This window comes from Episyrphus balteatus, chromosome 1 (assembly GCF_945859705.1).
Source record: "Episyrphus balteatus chromosome 1, idEpiBalt1.1, whole genome shotgun sequence".
Taxonomy (NCBI): domain Eukaryota; kingdom Metazoa; phylum Arthropoda; class Insecta; order Diptera; family Syrphidae; genus Episyrphus; species Episyrphus balteatus.
In genome coordinates, this window is record NC_079134.1 from 118,482,485 (window position 1) to 118,501,452 (window position 18,968).

The 18,968-nt window shown below is 30.9% G+C and overlaps 1 protein-coding gene and 1 long non-coding RNA gene across 3 annotated transcripts; both read left to right on the forward strand.

Moving 5' to 3' along the window:
- The first annotated feature begins 2,858 nt into the window (after positions 1-2,858).
- LOC129906227 (uncharacterized) lies at positions 2,859-4,534 on the forward strand. The gene is made up of 3 exons (XR_008770750.1): positions 2,859-3,124; positions 4,015-4,433; positions 4,506-4,534. It is a non-coding gene; the product is annotated as an uncharacterized LOC129906227 (long non-coding RNA).
- Positions 4,535-5,423: 889 nt separating this feature from the next.
- On the forward strand, positions 5,424-14,638 carry LOC129906229 (F-actin-capping protein subunit alpha). Of its 2 annotated transcripts, none has more exons than XM_055981902.1 (5): positions 5,424-5,513; positions 5,900-6,192; positions 13,392-13,561; positions 13,631-13,804; positions 13,875-14,638. In XM_055981902.1, the coding sequence occupies exons 2-5, from the start codon at positions 5,952-5,954 to the stop codon at positions 14,148-14,150; spliced, it is 861 nt and encodes a 286-aa protein (XP_055837877.1). In that variant the 5' UTR covers positions 5,424-5,513; positions 5,900-5,951; the 3' UTR covers positions 14,151-14,638. The 2 variants fall into 2 exon arrangements, with proteins under 2 accessions (XP_055837877.1, XP_055837878.1); XM_055981903.1 differs by having other exon boundaries at positions 5,453-5,564.
- Positions 14,639-18,968: the final 4,330 nt, after the last annotated feature.

Consider the following 18,968-nt stretch of genomic DNA (forward strand, 5'->3'; position numbering starts at 1 on the left):
AAAAATTCGCAAAACAAACAAATGTATTTTGTCCTCCGCTACTACGGAGACAACCTTGACAACCTAATGAAAAAACTACACTTCCAAAAGAAAAAAAACATCCGTGTTCAGACAAAATCGAAGACACGGTTGTCTAATGTGGTTTTTTTTATTGACGAATCTCAGAATGAGATTTGTGAATCTGACAGCTGAAATAGTGGAAGAATCTCAGATTCCATGATCTATTTGCGTCTTGAGATTTAAAAAAATGACAAAAAAATGAATCTGAGATTCAAGAATCTGAATCTGGATTTTTAGCAAGATTCACGCATACAAACACACGCACTTTCACACACACTCCTCTGTTTGACATTTGTCTGAACATTTGTTGTTTTATTTTTTTTATACGCACAGATTTCGTACACAATGGGCAGGTTCAGAAACGTTAGGGACTAAATATTTAGGTAATTTCTCGGTCTGTGATTGGTCAGCTGTCAAAAAAAATCCTTCCAATTCAGGTAATTTTATTGGAAAGCTGACTGGAAAGTTAGGCAAGAACATTTTCCCTAAAAATTTAGGAAAGTTTTTTTTGTCAACATGACAGCAGATTGTTTTTATTTAAAGAATTAATTTTGCAAAATTCAATTTATTTGTGTGAAAAACAACTAAAAAGTGCATTATCGGTTATAATTAATTTTATTTAGTCATTACAGTTAAGTGAAATTTGGTGTCTTACCCATGCGACCGGTAAAATTCTTAAATAAATTTCGAAATTTGACAATAGCATCACATCCAAACTAATTTAGTCAATTTACTCAAATTTCCGTTCGGAAATTGACGTTGCCTAAATATCTATTCCCTAATATTTCCTGAACGTGCCCAATTACAAAACTAGATTTCATATTCTATTTGCAGTGGAAAATCTGAAATTTTTACACACAAATCTTATGTCGTTTTCTATTGACTTTTGAGATTTTTGTGTAAAAATTTCAGATTTTCCACTGCAAATAGAATATGAAATCTAGTTTTGTAATTGTGTACGAAATCTGTGTGTACAAAAAAAATAAAACAACAACAAATGTTCAGACAAATGTCAAACAGAGGAGTGTGTGTGAAAGTGAGTGTGTTTGTATGCGTGAATCTTGCTAAAAATCCAGATTCAGATTCTTGAATCTCAGATTCATTTTTTTGTCATTTTTTTGATGTCGTTTTGTATTGACGAATCTCAGAAAGAGATTTGTGAATCTGACAGCTGAAAGGGTGGGTGAAGAGAGGAAATAGTGGAAAAATCTCAGATTTCATGTTGCGTCTTGAGATTCAAAAAAATGACAAAAAAATGAATCTGAGATTCAAGAATCTGAATCTGGATTTTTAGCAAGATTCACGCATACAAACACACGCACTTTCACACACACTCCTCTGTTTGACATTTGTCTGAACATTTGTTGTTTTATTTTTTTTATACGCATAGATTTCGTACACAATTACAAAACTAGATTTCATATTCTATTTGCAGTGGAAAATCTGAGATTTTTACACAAAAATCTCAAAAGTCAATAGAAAACGACATGAATCTCAAGACGCAAATAGATCATGGAATCTAGATTCTTCCACTATTTCCCCTCTTCACTCCCCCTTTCAGCTGTCAGATTCACAAATCTCATTCTGAGATTCGTCAAAAGAAAACGACATTAAAAGTCAAATTAATAATGAAAAAAAAAATATTTAAAAACAATGGCAACAAATATACATTTTTCAAAACCCAGAATTAACACTTATGTCGATTTCGATTGGAATCACTCAAGGATTCACTCATTCTGAAATCCAATAAAACAGTTTGAATCGCTTCCACTCAATTCTGTTTTTTTGTGTTTGTGTTTGTTTTTCTGTGAAATTTAAAATGTCAAACATGGCATACGACTTGAAAAATAATTAATATTTAAAGAAAATTTAACCTAATTTTTAACCAATTAATGGGGAATTCGTTTTCGAAAATATTTTAAAAGCATAATTTTTTTGTTTGAAAATAAATTAACAAATTAATTGCAGAAAACTAAAAAAAAATTGAATGAAAATCAGAAAAAAAAAATGATTGAGTGTTTCTTTGACATGTGAGTATAAATGTATTAGTGCTTCTTCATTGGATTCGGATTTGAAATCGAGAAGAGAATTTCTCTTCTGAGAAGCGTTCTGGCTGTCATTTTCATGCCAATAAAACGGCATCAGAAGGCTTCTGAATGCTTCCGGACGCTTCTGGACGTCCAATCGAAAACGACATTAATTTCAAATGAAGTTATTTCAATCAATAGTTTTTGAAATAATTAAATTCAAAGTCAAAAATTGTGAGAAAAAGCTCAAAAAACGCACTGAATATTATTTTTCTTAAGACTTCAATACAAAAATGACTGATAAAGTAAACAGCTGGAATTGATTCCTGAACAAACACCGAAAAACTTAGGTTTCTATGCCTTACCTATAGTTTTTGAGAAAATTGAATAACACGAAAACTAATTTTGTATGAGATTTTTAATTTTTAATTTTATATTTGGCATTACATTCCCATCATAAAAAGGTCTTTGATATTTTATACATAGAGTAAGTTGAGAGCTTTGTTTACCTCTTATACCTCGCCAGGCAGCGGCAGCGCCAATGTCAATTATAGCTTTTATTATTCTCAGGATTTAAACTTTACTTTTTGGGTCCTCTGTCCCGCTCACGCAACATCCTAAGCCTAGGGTATGTTAAGCCGTCTGCCAGGCGCCAATGTCAACAGCGTTTTAATTAAAAGTATTTTGCCTAGTCCCCTTCGCCAGAAAAAGAACTAAACCCCCTTTACCAATAACATCATTAAAACACGTGAACTTCTTAAAAAAAAGTAGTTTTTTTTATTTTTCAATTTTCTCAAAAACTAGAAGGCATAGGAACAATTGGTTTTCAGCGTTTGATTAGAAATCAATTTAGGCCGTTTATTTTATTAGAAAATTTTGTATTGAAATCCACAGTCCTTACAAAAATTGTATTAAATGGAATTTTTTTTTGACTTTTGACTTTGAAATCGATTTTTTATTATTTTGAAATAGCTTTGATTTAAAAATTTAAATGAAGTGTGAAATTCTGGCTTTTGAAAAAGGTATTATTCATAACTGTAAGTTTTGCCGTCATTTTTAAATATTTTTTTTTAGTTTTGACTAATTATTTAAAAAATTGCCCCTCCCTCCTAAAGCCTGGTACGCTGCTCGCGCTAAATTTTAGCTCCCATACAAATTATCAAAAATTTTAGCCGAGATAAAATGAGTCCCATACAAATTATCGATAACTTGTATGGGAATTTTATCTCGGCTAAAATTTAGCTCGAACAGCGTACCAGGCTTAAACGTGGGCTGCTTCCTATCAGTGGCACGGTAGTGCCCAGGCAAGTTCTCTATCAACTTTGGCACTACACCCCTATTTACAGGAAACAACTCAGGCCATTTTCATATCAGAAATTTCAAACTCGCTCCATTTGTTGAACTAGACAAAAACTAGCGTGATGGCCCATTTTCGCTGAATTTTCCTTAAATATTTTAGAGCTATTTTAATTATGGTAGAATCTTGAAGCTTGAGATTTTTTAAGGAAAGGCGCTAGAATAACCAAATAATATGGATTTTAAATTTAACAGCAATATCTTGCAAAAAGTAGTGAAATCATAACAAAAAAATAAAAGAGATGCAAAAGTATACCAAGTTTGGTTTTAAATTTGTATCAATTAAATTTTGATTGTTTACTTGGCAATTTTTCAAATAACCTTTAATAGTTATATGTGACTATTTTAAAGAGTTATCTCTGAGTGTAAGAATTAATAAAAAGAAAAATTGTCAAGTAAAGAATCAAAATTTAATTGAAAGACCACCCTCCCATAACAAAAAATGATTGCCGCTGTACAAAAATTAGTCATCAATTCTAGGCGCACATGATATCGTCACTCTGTCCCGCTCTTCTTTCACTTGTTTTGCTACGATCTTTTCTTTTAAATGTTTCTCCTTTATCAATTTTAGATGAACTGAGCAATATAAAAGCACAGTTTTTATAGTAAAAATAGTGCCAGTTGTACAAACTTGGATCAGCCTTGGTTCAGGAATTTAACTCGCCGATTTCGGCGGATTAGCTGCGGGTCAAACTCGGATCAAGCATGCATGTGGCTATTTTTACATATATGGACCTTGAACAAGTGCTAAACCTCAGCTTTACTACCGATTTTAGAAGATAAAAGTTACTGATCCACGGATTAAATATTTGTACAACTGGCCCTTAATGAGGAACACGGCGGGTATTCATGAAAATGTGGTAAACGTGGTAAAATGTGGTAAATGAGCTGTCAAAATCTGTATGGAAAAACTTTACCAAAATTTGGTACTTTCCAGTTTCCAGTGAAGTTTAATTTTGATTATAAAATAAACTAAAATAACTCCAAGAGGTGGGAATATACATATTTTACAAAAAACATAATAAAATAGAAACAAAATAATTTTAAATGTTTTTTTTTCAGTTTCTAGCTCCAAATAGACTTCAAATAAAGGCTTGGCCACACCGGAGGGTACGCGGTAGCGGTAAGGGTAGCGGCAACGATATTTGTATTAAAAAAATTCCACACCCGAACGTTGATGTGTCAGTTTGGAATTTTTTCCATACAAATACCCGTACCGTTACCTGTACCTCTACCGCGTACCCTCCGGTGTGATATTTGTATGAAAAAAATTCCACATCTGAACGTTGATATGCCAGTTTGGAATTTTTTTCATACAAGTACCGTTACCTCTACAAGTACCGCTACCGCATACCCTCCGGTGTGGCCAAGCCTTTAATCCTAGTACGCAGCTGAAGCGAAACGAAATCTTCCATACAAAATTTCGTTAACATGGTATTTTTTCTTTAACATGCTCGCTGTTTATATTGGAGACTCATGTCGTTTTCTATTGACGAATCTCAGAATGAGATTTGTGAATTTGACAGCTGAAAGGGGGGGGGGGTGAAGAGGGGAAATAGTAGACAAATCTCAGATTTCATGATCTATTTGCGTCTTGAGATTAAAAAAAATGACATAAAAATGAATCTGAGATTCAAGAATCTGATTCTGGATTTTTATCAAGATTCACGAAAACAAACACACGCACTTTCACACACACACCTCTGTTTGACATTTGTCTGAACATTTGTTTCTGAGAATTTTACACAAAAATCTCAAAAGTCAATAGAAAACGACATCAAATATTTTTCGTTTCGCTTCAGCTGCGTACTAGGCTTAAGCAGCTTATAAAATAAAAAAAAAAAATTGATTAAATCTACCAATGAAAAACCCTATGAGTCACCCTGTTAGGTTGTCAGCTCTACCAACATTGAAATTAGAAAATCCAAAATTCCGATGAAATCGCCCTCTATTCTACTACAAAATTTATCGCCAGTTCAGTTTTTTTTTTTTTTTTGTAGATTTGCTTTTGCACCTAGTGGACTGATTTTGACAGCCGCTTTTCACAGTTTCACAAATTTTTGCCACAAAGTAATAATAAAATTTATAATTTTCCTTTTCAATTTTTTATCACAAAAAAATGTTTGTTAAACAATATTTCTTATCACACAAATCTTAAGTGCTTCCATACAAGCCCCCAAATTAAAGAGGGTGTTGGTTGAGGGAGCCCAAAAACTTGTTCAGCTTTTTTTTTATCATCATTTTGGCTGTCGAGTTTTTTTCTTTTCTTTTTTTTTTTGTTTCTTTGGTTTTCCTTAATTCATTCTCCTCTTATGTTTACTGAAAGCCCATAATGAATCATATTTATGTATTCTAGTACAATTTCAATATATCGTCACCTAAAAAGAACTAATTTTTTGTTTTCTCGATTCCTCAATGAAAAATTAATTTTAACACACAAATTCATATTTAACCAGATAAATCGATTGTGCAAAAACATTACCAAACATCAAATAACACCACCACACAATGGAACAAACGAATATCAGTGATGCTGAAAAAGTGAGAATCGTGTCGGATTTTATTCTTCATGCACCGCCTGGAGAATTCAATGAAGTGTTCAACGATGTCCGTGAGTTGCTCAAGAATGATGGACTCCTTAAAGAAGGTGCTAGTTCAGCTTTTGCTCAGTATAATAAAGATCAGCTGACACCAGTTAGGATTGAAGGAAGCGATCATAATGCTGTTATATCGGAACACAATGATTTGGGTAAGATTTGCTTATATACTTTATAAGAGATAAAGAGATGCATATTGTGTTATGTAGGTACACTTAATTGAAGACAAGTTTTTAGCGCTGTTGCCCATATATGGTTATCATTCGTTTAGGATTGTATTTGGTTTGTTGAAATCGTAGAAAAAAATATACATGTTTTTGTACAGACAAAGACTAGCTATGTTTATGCATCATAGTAAGGTACTAATGAAAGCGACGACTAATGTTTTGTTTATTAGGCTTATTGGGGCCAAGTGTAAGCAGATGCAAATCAATTTAGGCTTTCTAATGACAATTGAATCATTAATTTGCAAAACATGATAAGTCCACTTTTTTTCAAAATTCGTTTTTTTGACTAAATTTGTACTCCAGGGATAACCACGTCTGTCTTTAAAATATCAACTATCTACTCCATCTATATCCGATTTTACAGCTACGCGAAATATTTTTGTAGTATCAAAAACAGAATAAGTCCCGGACTTATCATCTTTTGAAAATAAACAACAGCTTCTTTTTGTGTAAATGGTATATTAGATTAGTGGCTGAAAATCTTAAGTTTAAAGCTACTTTAAAGTTAAATTAGCAGTCCGGACATTGTATTTTATTCTCAAATACAATTGTTTGATAGACTGGGGCTAAAAGCAAAATTGCATATCCATTTAAAAACTAATTTCACATCCGTTTATTTTCAAAGTATGACAAGTCCAAAAGCGTTTTTATTTTTTATCTTTTGAGCTATCGCTCCAAAAATTAAAAACGAAACGGTATTTTGTAGCTAGGCAAGAGTTCTACAGAATATATTTTTTATAAATTTTTCTACGCATATCAAAAGAAAATAGAACGTTTTTTTCTTCTCCTGAAAAATTTAAAATCATGGACTTATCATGTTTTGCAAATAAATGATTCAATTATATAAGCAGTTATTGGGATTTATTTGTAAAAGGTATTTGGACGAATTTTTTCATTCCTACTGCTTTTTTATCACTTTCCGATGAAAAGGGTACCGTAGACCCTCTATAGAGATGTGGGTTTGAGCCCTACTTAAGGTCCCAAATACTTATTTAGGGTGAACAGCGCACACTGGGGATTTTGCGGAAAAAAGTCCAAAATTCAAAGTTCCTCGGAGAACATTTTCAATAGTATTTCTGAATTCTAGAATAAAATCTGAATCAAAATCGGACTTTAGGTTTACTTATTAGAGCTTTTTGGGGAGACGAGTTGTTTAAAGTATAAAAAACGAAGTGAAAATACCCTGAGATTAAAGTTGTGTAAATTTTGTATGCTTGAACCGACTTATACACTTTTATTTTTCCGTAAAGAAGCCATCTGTTGTTTATTGTAAACCGAAGAAAAAATTAATTCAAAAAATGTTAATGTAGGTATATAATTATTTAAAGAAAAGAGAAAAAAATAGGTTGATTTTTTTATATTTTTGTATACCTATATAATTTTAGCTACACCTGCCTACAGTTAGAGACTATTAAAAACATTTTCTTTACCTTTCGATAGAGGTCAAATTTGGGTGCCACCAGGTGCCACTGCGTTTTTTATTGGCAATTGAAAACTTCATTTGGCCCCAAAATTAATTTTCTTAAAAATTACTTAAAATAAAAAAAAAATAAAAAAAATATTAAAAACAACGGCAACACTTACAGTTACGTTCTTTAAATGAATGGTTTTAGAAATAATCGATATCAAATTCAAAATTTGTGAAAAAAAAGTTGAAAAAACACATATAATATTTTTTTTTGTTAAGACCGTGGATTTCAATACAAAATTGACTGATAAAGAAAACTGCCTTTAACAATTTCTTATCAAACAATAAAAACCACATGGCTCTTGTATTCTAGTTTTTGAGAAAATTGAAAAGAAGAAAAAGTACTTCTCTATCAGATTTTTATTTATTTGGCTTCAATCTTGAAATCCTTATCCGAAAAACAAATAAAAAAATAAAAATCAATTCGCAACACTTTTTTTACAAATCTACTACAGTAAAATTACATTTGGTTTTCTGACCTTGGTTCAGTTGAGTTATTCTTTTCAATTTAATGTAGTTAAAATCGGTAAGGTGGTTCCAATAATACAAAAAAATAAAAAAAAAAAGCTATAAGTACAAGTAAATTGTAAATCGGAATTCTTTATTATTTTCACAAATTTTTTTAAATGGCGTGGCAGTGGGCGGAAATGAATAATAATAATTTCTTACGACGTAAACTGTCATCCCCGAAAATTTCATCCAAATCTATTCAGCGGTTCAGTTTTTATTGAATTTTTTCCGCATTCCCATACAAATTTCCCCAGTGTGCAGCGTCGTAAGTCGGCTACAATCCCCTGTGTATCTGGGACTCAACCAAAAAACTTCTCCAGCCAGGTTTACAGTAAATCCTTCCGTATCCGAGCCTTATTGTTGTTGTTTAACTTGAAGCCCCAACCTGGAAGGCCAGGCCCTTTAAAGCAGAAACACAATCGCGCTTTGCCGTCGATTTTGACAACTGCTAAAAGTTGAACAATACGAAATCTGTGTAACCTCACACAATGACGCTTTTTCTACGTACGCTTTTTTTGTCAAACGTAAGGAACTTTTGCTCGCTTTCTGACATTTAACAGACATAGTTACAGTCACCCACATGATTATTGGGCCAAATGTGAAAAAAAAAAATAAATTATTACGAAACTAGGTGGTGTGTTTTTTTGTTTCTCTATAAAGATTTTGCACAAAAAAACGACATCGAGATATTTTAAATAAAAACAATTTACGTATTAAAAACAACAATAATTTAATGATGTTGTAGTTCCGCTTAACTGAAACTGATAACGCTACTGTTGATTCTAAAATATGTCTTAGTGGGATTATTCTTTCAATACTTTAAATGGAGGTAAAAATTTATAGAATACAAAATAGTTTTTCTTCAAAATTTAAAATGCAAGCACAAGTAAAGCTTTGCCATCAAAAGATAGAAGCTTTTCAAAGCCAATTTCACGTAATAAATTATATAAATCAAAAGATTCCCGTGAAACCCATGGCAGAATAGGCATAAGGGGAGAGTACGATAGCTTTGGCGCCGAGATTTGGTATCAGTTTTTTGTAGAAGGGTTCAGTACAATAATTTTTTACTATTGGAGGCAAAGGCAACACTTAAGGTATGGCCACATCCTGGAGCGGTGAAACTAAATTAAAACATATGAAAATGTATGGGAGTAGACCCTGAGTGGCTGAGCGGACATCTTCAGCGACTGAGCGACCTATTTTTATATATTCTAAATTAATACGAATATTTTAGTTTGTAGCCTAAATTATGGTTTCTTGTGAAAAAAAAATTATTGATTATACATATACATTTTTATTTAAAATTAAAAACTCTCTTAACAATAAAAAAAAAATCAAGTGGGTTTTTGGACTTACTCTTTTAACAAACATTTCTTTTCGAAAGTCATTATTAACGGTTCCTGTCATAGAACCGTTTTTTAATACTCTGAGTTTCTCTCAAACGACTAATTAAATTTTATCAACATTTTTTATACAAAAGCATTTATATAGTCTTAGTACATATAAATCAAAAACAAAATTTTGAAGAAATACATTTTTGGATTTTTGAAAAAAAGTTGAATTTTTGTTTTTTGAAAAATCAAATTTTAGAAGTAGGCCATTGGATTCTTTTGTAATTTTGGTTTTAGGTGTTATTCTATATTTACTACAATATGGCATGCCAAATTTGTTTTATTTAGAATTATAAAATAAAAAAAATTGGCACTTATAGGAATCGAACTTGTGAGCGTGTGAGCCGAATACTCATCAAATTTTTAGCATTTGTAGGGTTTTGAAATTGCCGCACTGGATTGTCGCTCAGGACGTGGCCACCTCGTCGAACTAAATTGCCGCTCAGCCTTACAGCTATGAATGATACCTTTTTCAAAGACCAGAATAAATTGTACACTTCATTTTAATTTTAATATCTAGTTATTTCAATCAATGGTTTTTGAATTAATCGATTTCAAATTAAAATTAGGGAAACAAAAGTTAAAAACAACACTGAAAATGTTGTCAGGATTATTAATTTCAATACAAAATTAACTGACACATAATGCTGAAGTGTACAATTCTGGCTTTTGAAAATGGTATATTTAATAGTTGTGAATGTAAAAAAATATTTCATTGAACCCCTCTACAAAAAACGGTTATCGAATCTCGGTGCCCAAGTTATCGTACTATTGCCAGGCATAATACTATCAATGTAGAGGATCGTTTTTCCGGTTTAAAATTTAATTAAGCAAGAAAAACAGTAATCAGAAGGTGGATGTTGTTTGTTTACTAATTTAAAGTTGGGGATTTTGTTTTGTTTTGTTTTGTTTTTTTTTTTTTAATATGATGAAAGAAAAAAAAATTTGATGGAAAAAAAAAAAATATAGACGATGGAAGAACAAAGCCATTTGTTAACATTGACACTCCTTCAAAGCAAAGTACAAAGCATTTTTCAATGCAGTTCTATGAAACTTTGTCGTGGTTTTCGGTCAAAAAATCTTCAAGAAACATTAAATACTGATTTGGATGAAATTTTCACTGAGTAGGGGAGAGTGGGGTACATTTGAACACTTTTTGCTTTCGCCAATGCTTGAACGAAATATGTTCGTTTTCTTGATCTGTAAAGTTTACTAACATTGAACTTCGATTTCAAAGAACATTTGGTTAGCTAAACGAATTATTTATATTGAATTTTGATGTTTTAAAAATATAGGCTCTTATGTTCAAAAGTGCCCCATGTATGGGGCAGTTTTGAACATGGAAGGGGCACTTTTGAACAGCAGTGTTAGTTTCGTTGTAATGAATAAATAATACTTAACTTTTTGTTAGTCTTTTAATAAGAACATACAAAAACTCCAAATTGATTATTATATCATATTCAATTACCAACAAATAATAAAAACTCAGAAAAAATAACATTAAAATTTAAACTATAGTTATCAGTTTATCACATTTATAAGTTCAAAAGAAAAACAAAAACCAAGAAAAATTCATTTAAAATATATCTTAGAAAAATGGCATTCATACCATTTATGCTTATCAGAGTAAAATAGATTTATTTTCAATATATGTATATAGATATATTTCTAGACATTAAATCCAAATGTTAACAAAGCGGATGTTCTTCATGTACCAGGAGCATTAAATGGTGTTGGTAGCTTGACTTTAATTTCTATAACGCTTAAGTGGTATATAATCGAGTTCTCATCGAGAACAGTCTAGCAGAACTTGAAGAATTCAGGCATTTTTTAAATCTTCAATTATGTTGTAAATATTCCCATTTTTTCTTTAATTTTGCCCACAAATGCTAGTTTCATTATTTTTTTTTATAAGAACATTGCGCTTTATTAAATAAAACACATTCAAGTGTCCTTAAAATGTCTGATACAAACTGCTCGGGGCGGTTTTGAACATGTTCAAAAGTGCCCCACCATACTTGTTCAAAACTGCCCCAACTGTGTCAACGACATAAAATGTTGAATAAATATTTAACATTAATATATTCATTCAAAAATTCACCGTCAATTAGTTTAAAATTCATTAACCATTAACAAAAATTGGATTGCGCTTTGAAATCACGTACCAATTTTTGTTTAAACTCTTACAACTAAAAAACTGAAATAATGCAAAACCACTATAAAAATCACCTTCCACCTATAAATCTAAAAGTCAGCCGAGATAACGATGGAAAGTCATTGACATTTATGGATATCGTGTTGACGGGTTCAAATATCGAAATACTTCTAAAAAAGATTGATATACTAAAATTTTATATGCAGTGTTCAAATGTGCCCCGTGTTCAAAACTGCCCCACTCTCCCCTACATTAAGCTTTATAAGCTAAGTACCGGACTACAAGGTGATTTTTCAATTGAGGGTGAGGATTTTCCTCTTTTTGACGTTTGCTCCTAGAAAATGTAAATTGGAACGTGATTGGGCACAACGCTAATGTTGACTTTTCACGTAACAACTGCATCTGTAGACATTTTTTTGACTAAACTTTACTTATACGGCAAGTCTTAGAGGTTTTAAAAATTGTTTAGGATTTTCAGAAATTTGAATTTGGATTTGGGTATACAAAAGTGAATTTAGAAAAACGTCAATTAGCAATTTTCTTAATGAAAAGTGATAGATTGATTTTGGTTTCGATAAGTATAATTAATACCTGAAAGTCACACTCATAAACAAAAAATGTAAGAAAATCTAAAACTCGGGATATGGACAACTGAAAGTCATCACTACAATATTTTTTAAAACCTCTAAGACTTGCCGTACAAGCAAAGTTACATAGTCAAATAAATCAAAAATTGAACTTAAAAGAGTGTTAACCGTATGAATTGTTGTGCAAACTTTTTTTTAGACACTATTTTTAGAAAATATTACTCAAATAATATAACGAAGAGGGTATGTCGTCCTATGACGGGATCTTAGACTTTGAAGAACAACATTTGAAAACTCGTTTTTCAAAAGCCCTAGCTATTCAAAATATAAGATAATTTCATTCTTTTCAACCAGCCAAAGACGCAAAAAATTTTAATCTTTAAGATAGTTTCCAGATTTGAGTAGGGCGTTGTAATTCAAAAATGAAAAAAAAAAATTTAATAAAATGAAGTTAAAGCAAAAAAAAACGGGTTTTTGTATTTTCTTGAGAATGTTCATAGTCAAATATGTATCTCCGCTCATAGTTGCGGGCCATTTTTTTTTCTTGATGGGATATTTTTAAATAAGAAATACAATTGAGTAGTTTTTTCTCCATAGGTGGCGCAGAGCAATTTTTTATTAACAAGTACATTAATAAAATTTTTTTAATTTCATGTAAACAATATTATATTATGATCCCAATATCGTTTAAATGATCAAAATCGGCTTATTAGATCGGAAGATATTAGTGTTTAAAAAAAGTAAAATTGAAAACTTTGATTGTCCCTAAAACGGAGGGAAATTTTGTTTCTCAAAATTTTTTTTTGCGTTTCAGTATATGTGCAAACATTGAAAATATCGACCATCACTTTTTGGCGGTCCGTTTGAGAAATTCTAACCCACATAAAATTAAGAGTCTAAATTAATTGAGCGTTCTATTTCTTATTAAAAAACAATAGTTTTCCATTTGACTGAAAAAAAAAATCAAAAAAGAACTTAGCATTCACAATATTCAATAAAACACAATATTCTAGGAAGTGGACGCTTCTATGATCCACGCACCAAGCAATCGTTTAAATACGACCATTTGCGAAAAGAAGCCACTGACTACCAAAACTTAGAAAGCGATGCATTTGCAGAGGCATGGCGTTCGGCTCTCGATATTGAAGCTATTGCATATACTTCCAACCACTACAGGCACGGTGTAAGTATTTAGAATATTTTAAACTAATTAAAACGATATAAAATACTCATTTTTTTTTTTTATTTGAAGGTCTGCTCCGTGTTTGGAAAGTCACAAGGTGGCCAAATAACATTAACCATCTGTATTGAAGACCATCAATTTCAGCCGAAAAACTACTGGAATGGACGATGGCGATCTCAGTGGCATGTAAGTTTTCAGCCAGGCAGTGGTAGTGCGGAACTTAAAGGTGTCTTAAAAGTGCAGGTTAGTAATATACAAATAAAAGAGATTCGAAATAAAAAAAAAATAATATTGCTCATTTTTCTTCTTCCAGGTACATTACTACGAAGATGGTAACGTACAGTTAGTGTCATCGAAAGAGTGCCGTGATGCTCTCATAGTAACTAATGAACAACAAACAGCCAGAGAGATAATTCGACTAATTGAAGAAGCCGAAAACGAATACCAACTGGCAATATCCGAGAACTACCAAACAATGTCGGACACAACATTCAAGGCTATGCGCCGACAACTTCCAATCACCCGAACTAAAATTGATTGGACCAAAATCGTGTCGTATACTATTGGTAAAGAACTGAAAACGCAATAAGGCATTTATATAAAAAAAAAACAATTATTGTTCATTTTTCTTTAAACGAAACAAAAACAAAACAAAAAAAAACCTATTAAAACAAAACAAAATAAAGAAAATTTATCAACTTATATATATACTTTGTTGTGCAAATAGTGGCTGGCTTATACAAAAGCAGAAAGTATTTCAAAAAGTATGCCGTTCAAAACAAAATTGTATTAAATTAATAAACATTTTATATTTAGTTTTCTCGGTTTTGTATTAAATTATTTTATATATATTTTCTACAACCCAAACACGATTCCGTATATGTAGTAGGTTACTCTCTATCTCCATTGGTTATAATTTTTTATTAACTTTTTTTTTTTTTTTTTTATTTACAAACATTTGGATTCGTTAAAAAGTATAACTATATAAATTTTTATAAATATATATTTTTATCAGTAGATAATAAAGTAATTCTTCATACAACAAATCAATTTAATAAAAAGCAAAATTTATTTACATTCAATTGACTTATTATATTTGGCATTTTTTCGATTCTCCTTTTTGTTGGGGAACCAAAACCCTTGCGTTTATATTTTATGTTTGTTTGCTTTAATTTTTTTTTTAGATTCGATAACATCGTTTATCGTTCCGACTGAATCGAAATGAAAACAGAATTTTATTAAAAAAAAAAAACAAAATGAAAGAAATGCTTAGAAATAATAATATGAAAAGAAAGAAAGCTCTAGTAAATAAAGTCGTCAATTTGTTAATCTTAAAAAGATAAATTTTTCTTTTATTAAATAATTTAATTTATTATGGGTTCAAATAAAAATAAAATATTATCTATGTATTGTGGGTTTGCAAGCAGAAGCACTACATCCAAAAGCATAGTTTTTATGCTTATATGAGTTAAAATGTTAAATAAATCGTGAAATGCCTTGAGATTTGTTTGCAGTAGAATATTCTAGTTTATCATTAATATATAAAAAAATCCTCAAAATCTGAGTTAGTGGATTTTGAATGTAATACCGCGAAATATTTAGACTAAATAGAAAGTGTTGATTACAGCTCTTTTTTAACAACGCATTGAATTATTTTACACTTATTCGATACGAACTTGGGATCGCCGCGTTAGATGCTGTTAAGTAGAGAAGTTTAATTAGAGATCTTCTGCACTGTGTATTAGGCTGGGTCAAAAATGTATATAAAAAAAGAATTTTGTTCGAGTTTCAAATCCTAATAGCGCGGAAAAGTTGCGAATGGTGAAGACTAATGCCCGTCGTACACCTAGCGTTTAACGCATTCAACGCGAATTTAATAAATTAATTATAAACGACACCACTATACGTATAATTTTTAGTTAATTCGTTTAGCAGCGATCTCCAGCTGTCTAAAACTCGTTCAATTAGAATTAAAGGTTTAAAATTTGCGTTGAATGCGTTGAGCGCTAGGTGTACGACGGGCATAAGAAGGGTTTACAAAATAATCGAAATCGGTTAATATCTTCTGCCTCCGGATTGGCCTTGAAACTTGAAAAAAAAAAATTTAAAACTTGTATTTTTATAAAAAAAAAAATTTATTTAGAACTGTTCATATTCAATGAAATTTTTTTTTTTATTTAATAAATACCGAATAGTACCAAGGTAGTACAATTTAAGACCTTTTTTTATGTTATTTCTTGGATTTTTTGTTTAAGTTTGCCCTATTTTTACTTCTTTCCTATTCCGGAAGCCCTTACCCAATTTGAACAATTTTTTTTTCTACATAATATTTTTATTTTCTAAAAATACAAGTTTTAAAACCGATTTCAATCATTTTTTAAACCCTTATTAGTCTTCACCATTCGCAACTTTTCCGCGCTATTAGGATTTGAAATTCCAAAAAGTGTTTTCTTGACTCACCCTACTGTGTATAATTATTGGAAAATATTATCAGACGTTTTCAATTAACGTTTCTATTTTAAAATAAAAAAAAAAAAAAACGTATCGTTACCGCTATTTGGTGGCACTGGATAATCGAACGTTAGATATAGACTCAAGAAATGTGAGTTGCAATTTCTAGAAAATAGGCAGAAGAAAAAATTTCTCTGTGAAGAACAAATATACTATGCAATATGCCGGCCATGAAAGGAAAACGAGGCCTTTTTTGAATGAAAACTCCCGAAAAAATCTGTTCGATTTATGGACTCGCAATCGTTAAATTCTCTTTTCATCAATAACACTGTGATAGTTCAAAAAACCGACAGAGGGCTCTTATGTCTACTAAAGATAATTCGAGTATGCAGAACACGATGGCGTTCTTAGTTTTTCTGGATTAGGTCAAATAAGAAAGATTTTTGCGTTTGAAATTTTGTTTGCACATGCCAAAACTGAGGGTATAAAACACCATATATTTTCCAATTTTTGATTTTTATCGATAAAAAAATGATGGAAAATCTATTTTTTTTGCAGTATTATTCGTAAAAAAAGTTATTTGAAAAAAAATCTGTCGAATAACTATTTAAATCATTATTTTTTGGCAAAATAACGGCGATTTTTCTTCAATTTTTCTTACATTTTTTAACTATAAAGGTACAAATGTATGCGAAAACTCAACATTTTTTTGTACACACCTTGTATGTGTTAGTACTCTGGAATATTATACATATGTAGATGTAGATATTTAATTAAAAAATCAGGCATGGTATCAATATTTTTATTTAATTTTTGTTTAAGTTCAAAAAATCATTTTTCTTTCAATTTGTTTTAAAATTAAAACATATTTACTATTACTTCCATCTGCATTATATGAGCTTACATACACAACACATAATATATTTGTCACAGTCCCCCTTTAACTGAAGAAAATATTTAAAGATCAGAAACGTGTTTCAGATAAGCGGTTTTTTCTCTAAAGAGGGTTTCTCTTAAGCGGGTTTTTATGCTACTTGAGCCCATGGGCGTTTTGCCCCCACTTCCCCTTCATATGTATTGCATTTAAACTTTTTGTAATTTTTTTATTTTATAAACTTAAAAATTTAAAAAAAAAAACAGTGTTTTACTGCTACTTTTTCACTCTTAAGCTTAACCAATATTGTAGATAGGTAGGAACTGCCTATTCGTATTTGTAAACAAAGCCATATTCTATCCTGAAATACAACATCGTTGCCACCGAGTGCTGCATTTAAATTTAAGTAATACGAAAAATATTAGAAAAATTGAAGAAAAATCGACGTTTTTTTGCCATAAAATAATGATTTTAAATGTCATTCGGCAGATTTTTTTTTCAAATAACTTCTTTTACGAATAAAACTTGCGAAAAAATAGATTTTCCATCATTTTTCATCGATAAAAAATCAAAAATTGGAAAATATATGGTGTTTTATACCCTCAGTTTTGGCATGTGCAAACAAAATTTCAAACGCAAAAATCTTTCTTATTTGACCTAATCCAGAAAAACTAAGAACGCCATCGTGTTCAGCATACTCGAATTATCTTTAGTAGATATGAGAGCCCTCTGTCGGAAAAAAAAGTTCCATTTTCGAACACAGTGTAATGATAAAAATGCATTGCTGGAAGTTTTTTTTTTTATTGGGAGCCCTTCTTTCGAACACATTCCCCTTGAGTTTTCATTCAGAATAAGACTGATTTTTTTAATACTTCTGTTTCTTCATAACATCTCATCAAGCACTTTGAACTTCTAAAGCCGTTTATTTATTAAATAATTGTCGGTTTTAGGTCCGGAAAATGTACACAGTGATAAGCTCGGAAAACCTGACAATTTGATAAAGCATGACGGACGTCGCATCGTCGTCGGTGCAAATAAAGTGGATCTGTAATAACATGACATTTCTTTTTTTTTCGAAACATTTCTAAAATGTATTATAAGAGAACAAAATTAATACTCATTTACGTTTTTTTTGAATAAAATGATATGAAAGTAAAAAAAAAAAAACAACTTAAAAAACGAAGAAAATTGGATTTGATGTAAAATTACGGGGACACGGTTGTCCGCAGAAAAAAAAGAAACTAAAACTGTAATAAATTCTTTATTGGTTGTAAAAAAAATCTTTCGAACAGACGTAGTTTGGCAAATATAAAGTCAGTTTAGGGAAGAGAGAGCAAAAATCAGAAAAACCGTCATAACTCGAAAACGGGAAAATTACCTCAAGTTTTTCGACTTAAAATGACCTCAGGAATCCTTGGTTTTCATTTGGGGCGGTGACTGTGGGACACCTTGTATATTGATCGTCCAAAAAGAATGGATTGTTCTGCACTAAATCGGAACTGTTGGCATCCCAAGCTTCAGTCCCGTCTGCGTATCTCCTGCCATATTCTCATTTTGATCAAGGCATGCTTCTATTTTGGGCTGATATCCTGTACCATGCTTGTGTAGATTGTCTAATTTTTTGATAGAATTTTGATGTTACCCCTGCAGTACCCGGTAAATATTGAAATTCATTAACAGGGAAAGGATTTGTATGACTTAAAAAATTCCAAATTAAATAAAAAGAAAAAAGAGCTTCATTATGAAATTATTGAACTTAAATTCTTAAATGAGCTGAAAGACCTCTCTACTTGAGCAGAAACGAAAAGATCCGATTTAAAACTGTCCAAGTTATTCACTTGAATGTCTTCGGGGAGTCTGGAGTTGATGTCGCCATTAATCATAATAATAATTTGTTTAATTATTTTAGTCACTGATTGAAGTTGAAAATAGTAGTGAGTTTGCAATAATTCATTTTCATTTTAAAAGAGGAATCGGTGTCCTTTGAAAAAATTTAAAATAAAACTAAATATGTACATTTACAATCTCTCAAAACCAGGGTTCCCAGGTTGAGGGGAAAATCACCATTTTTGCCGATTTTTT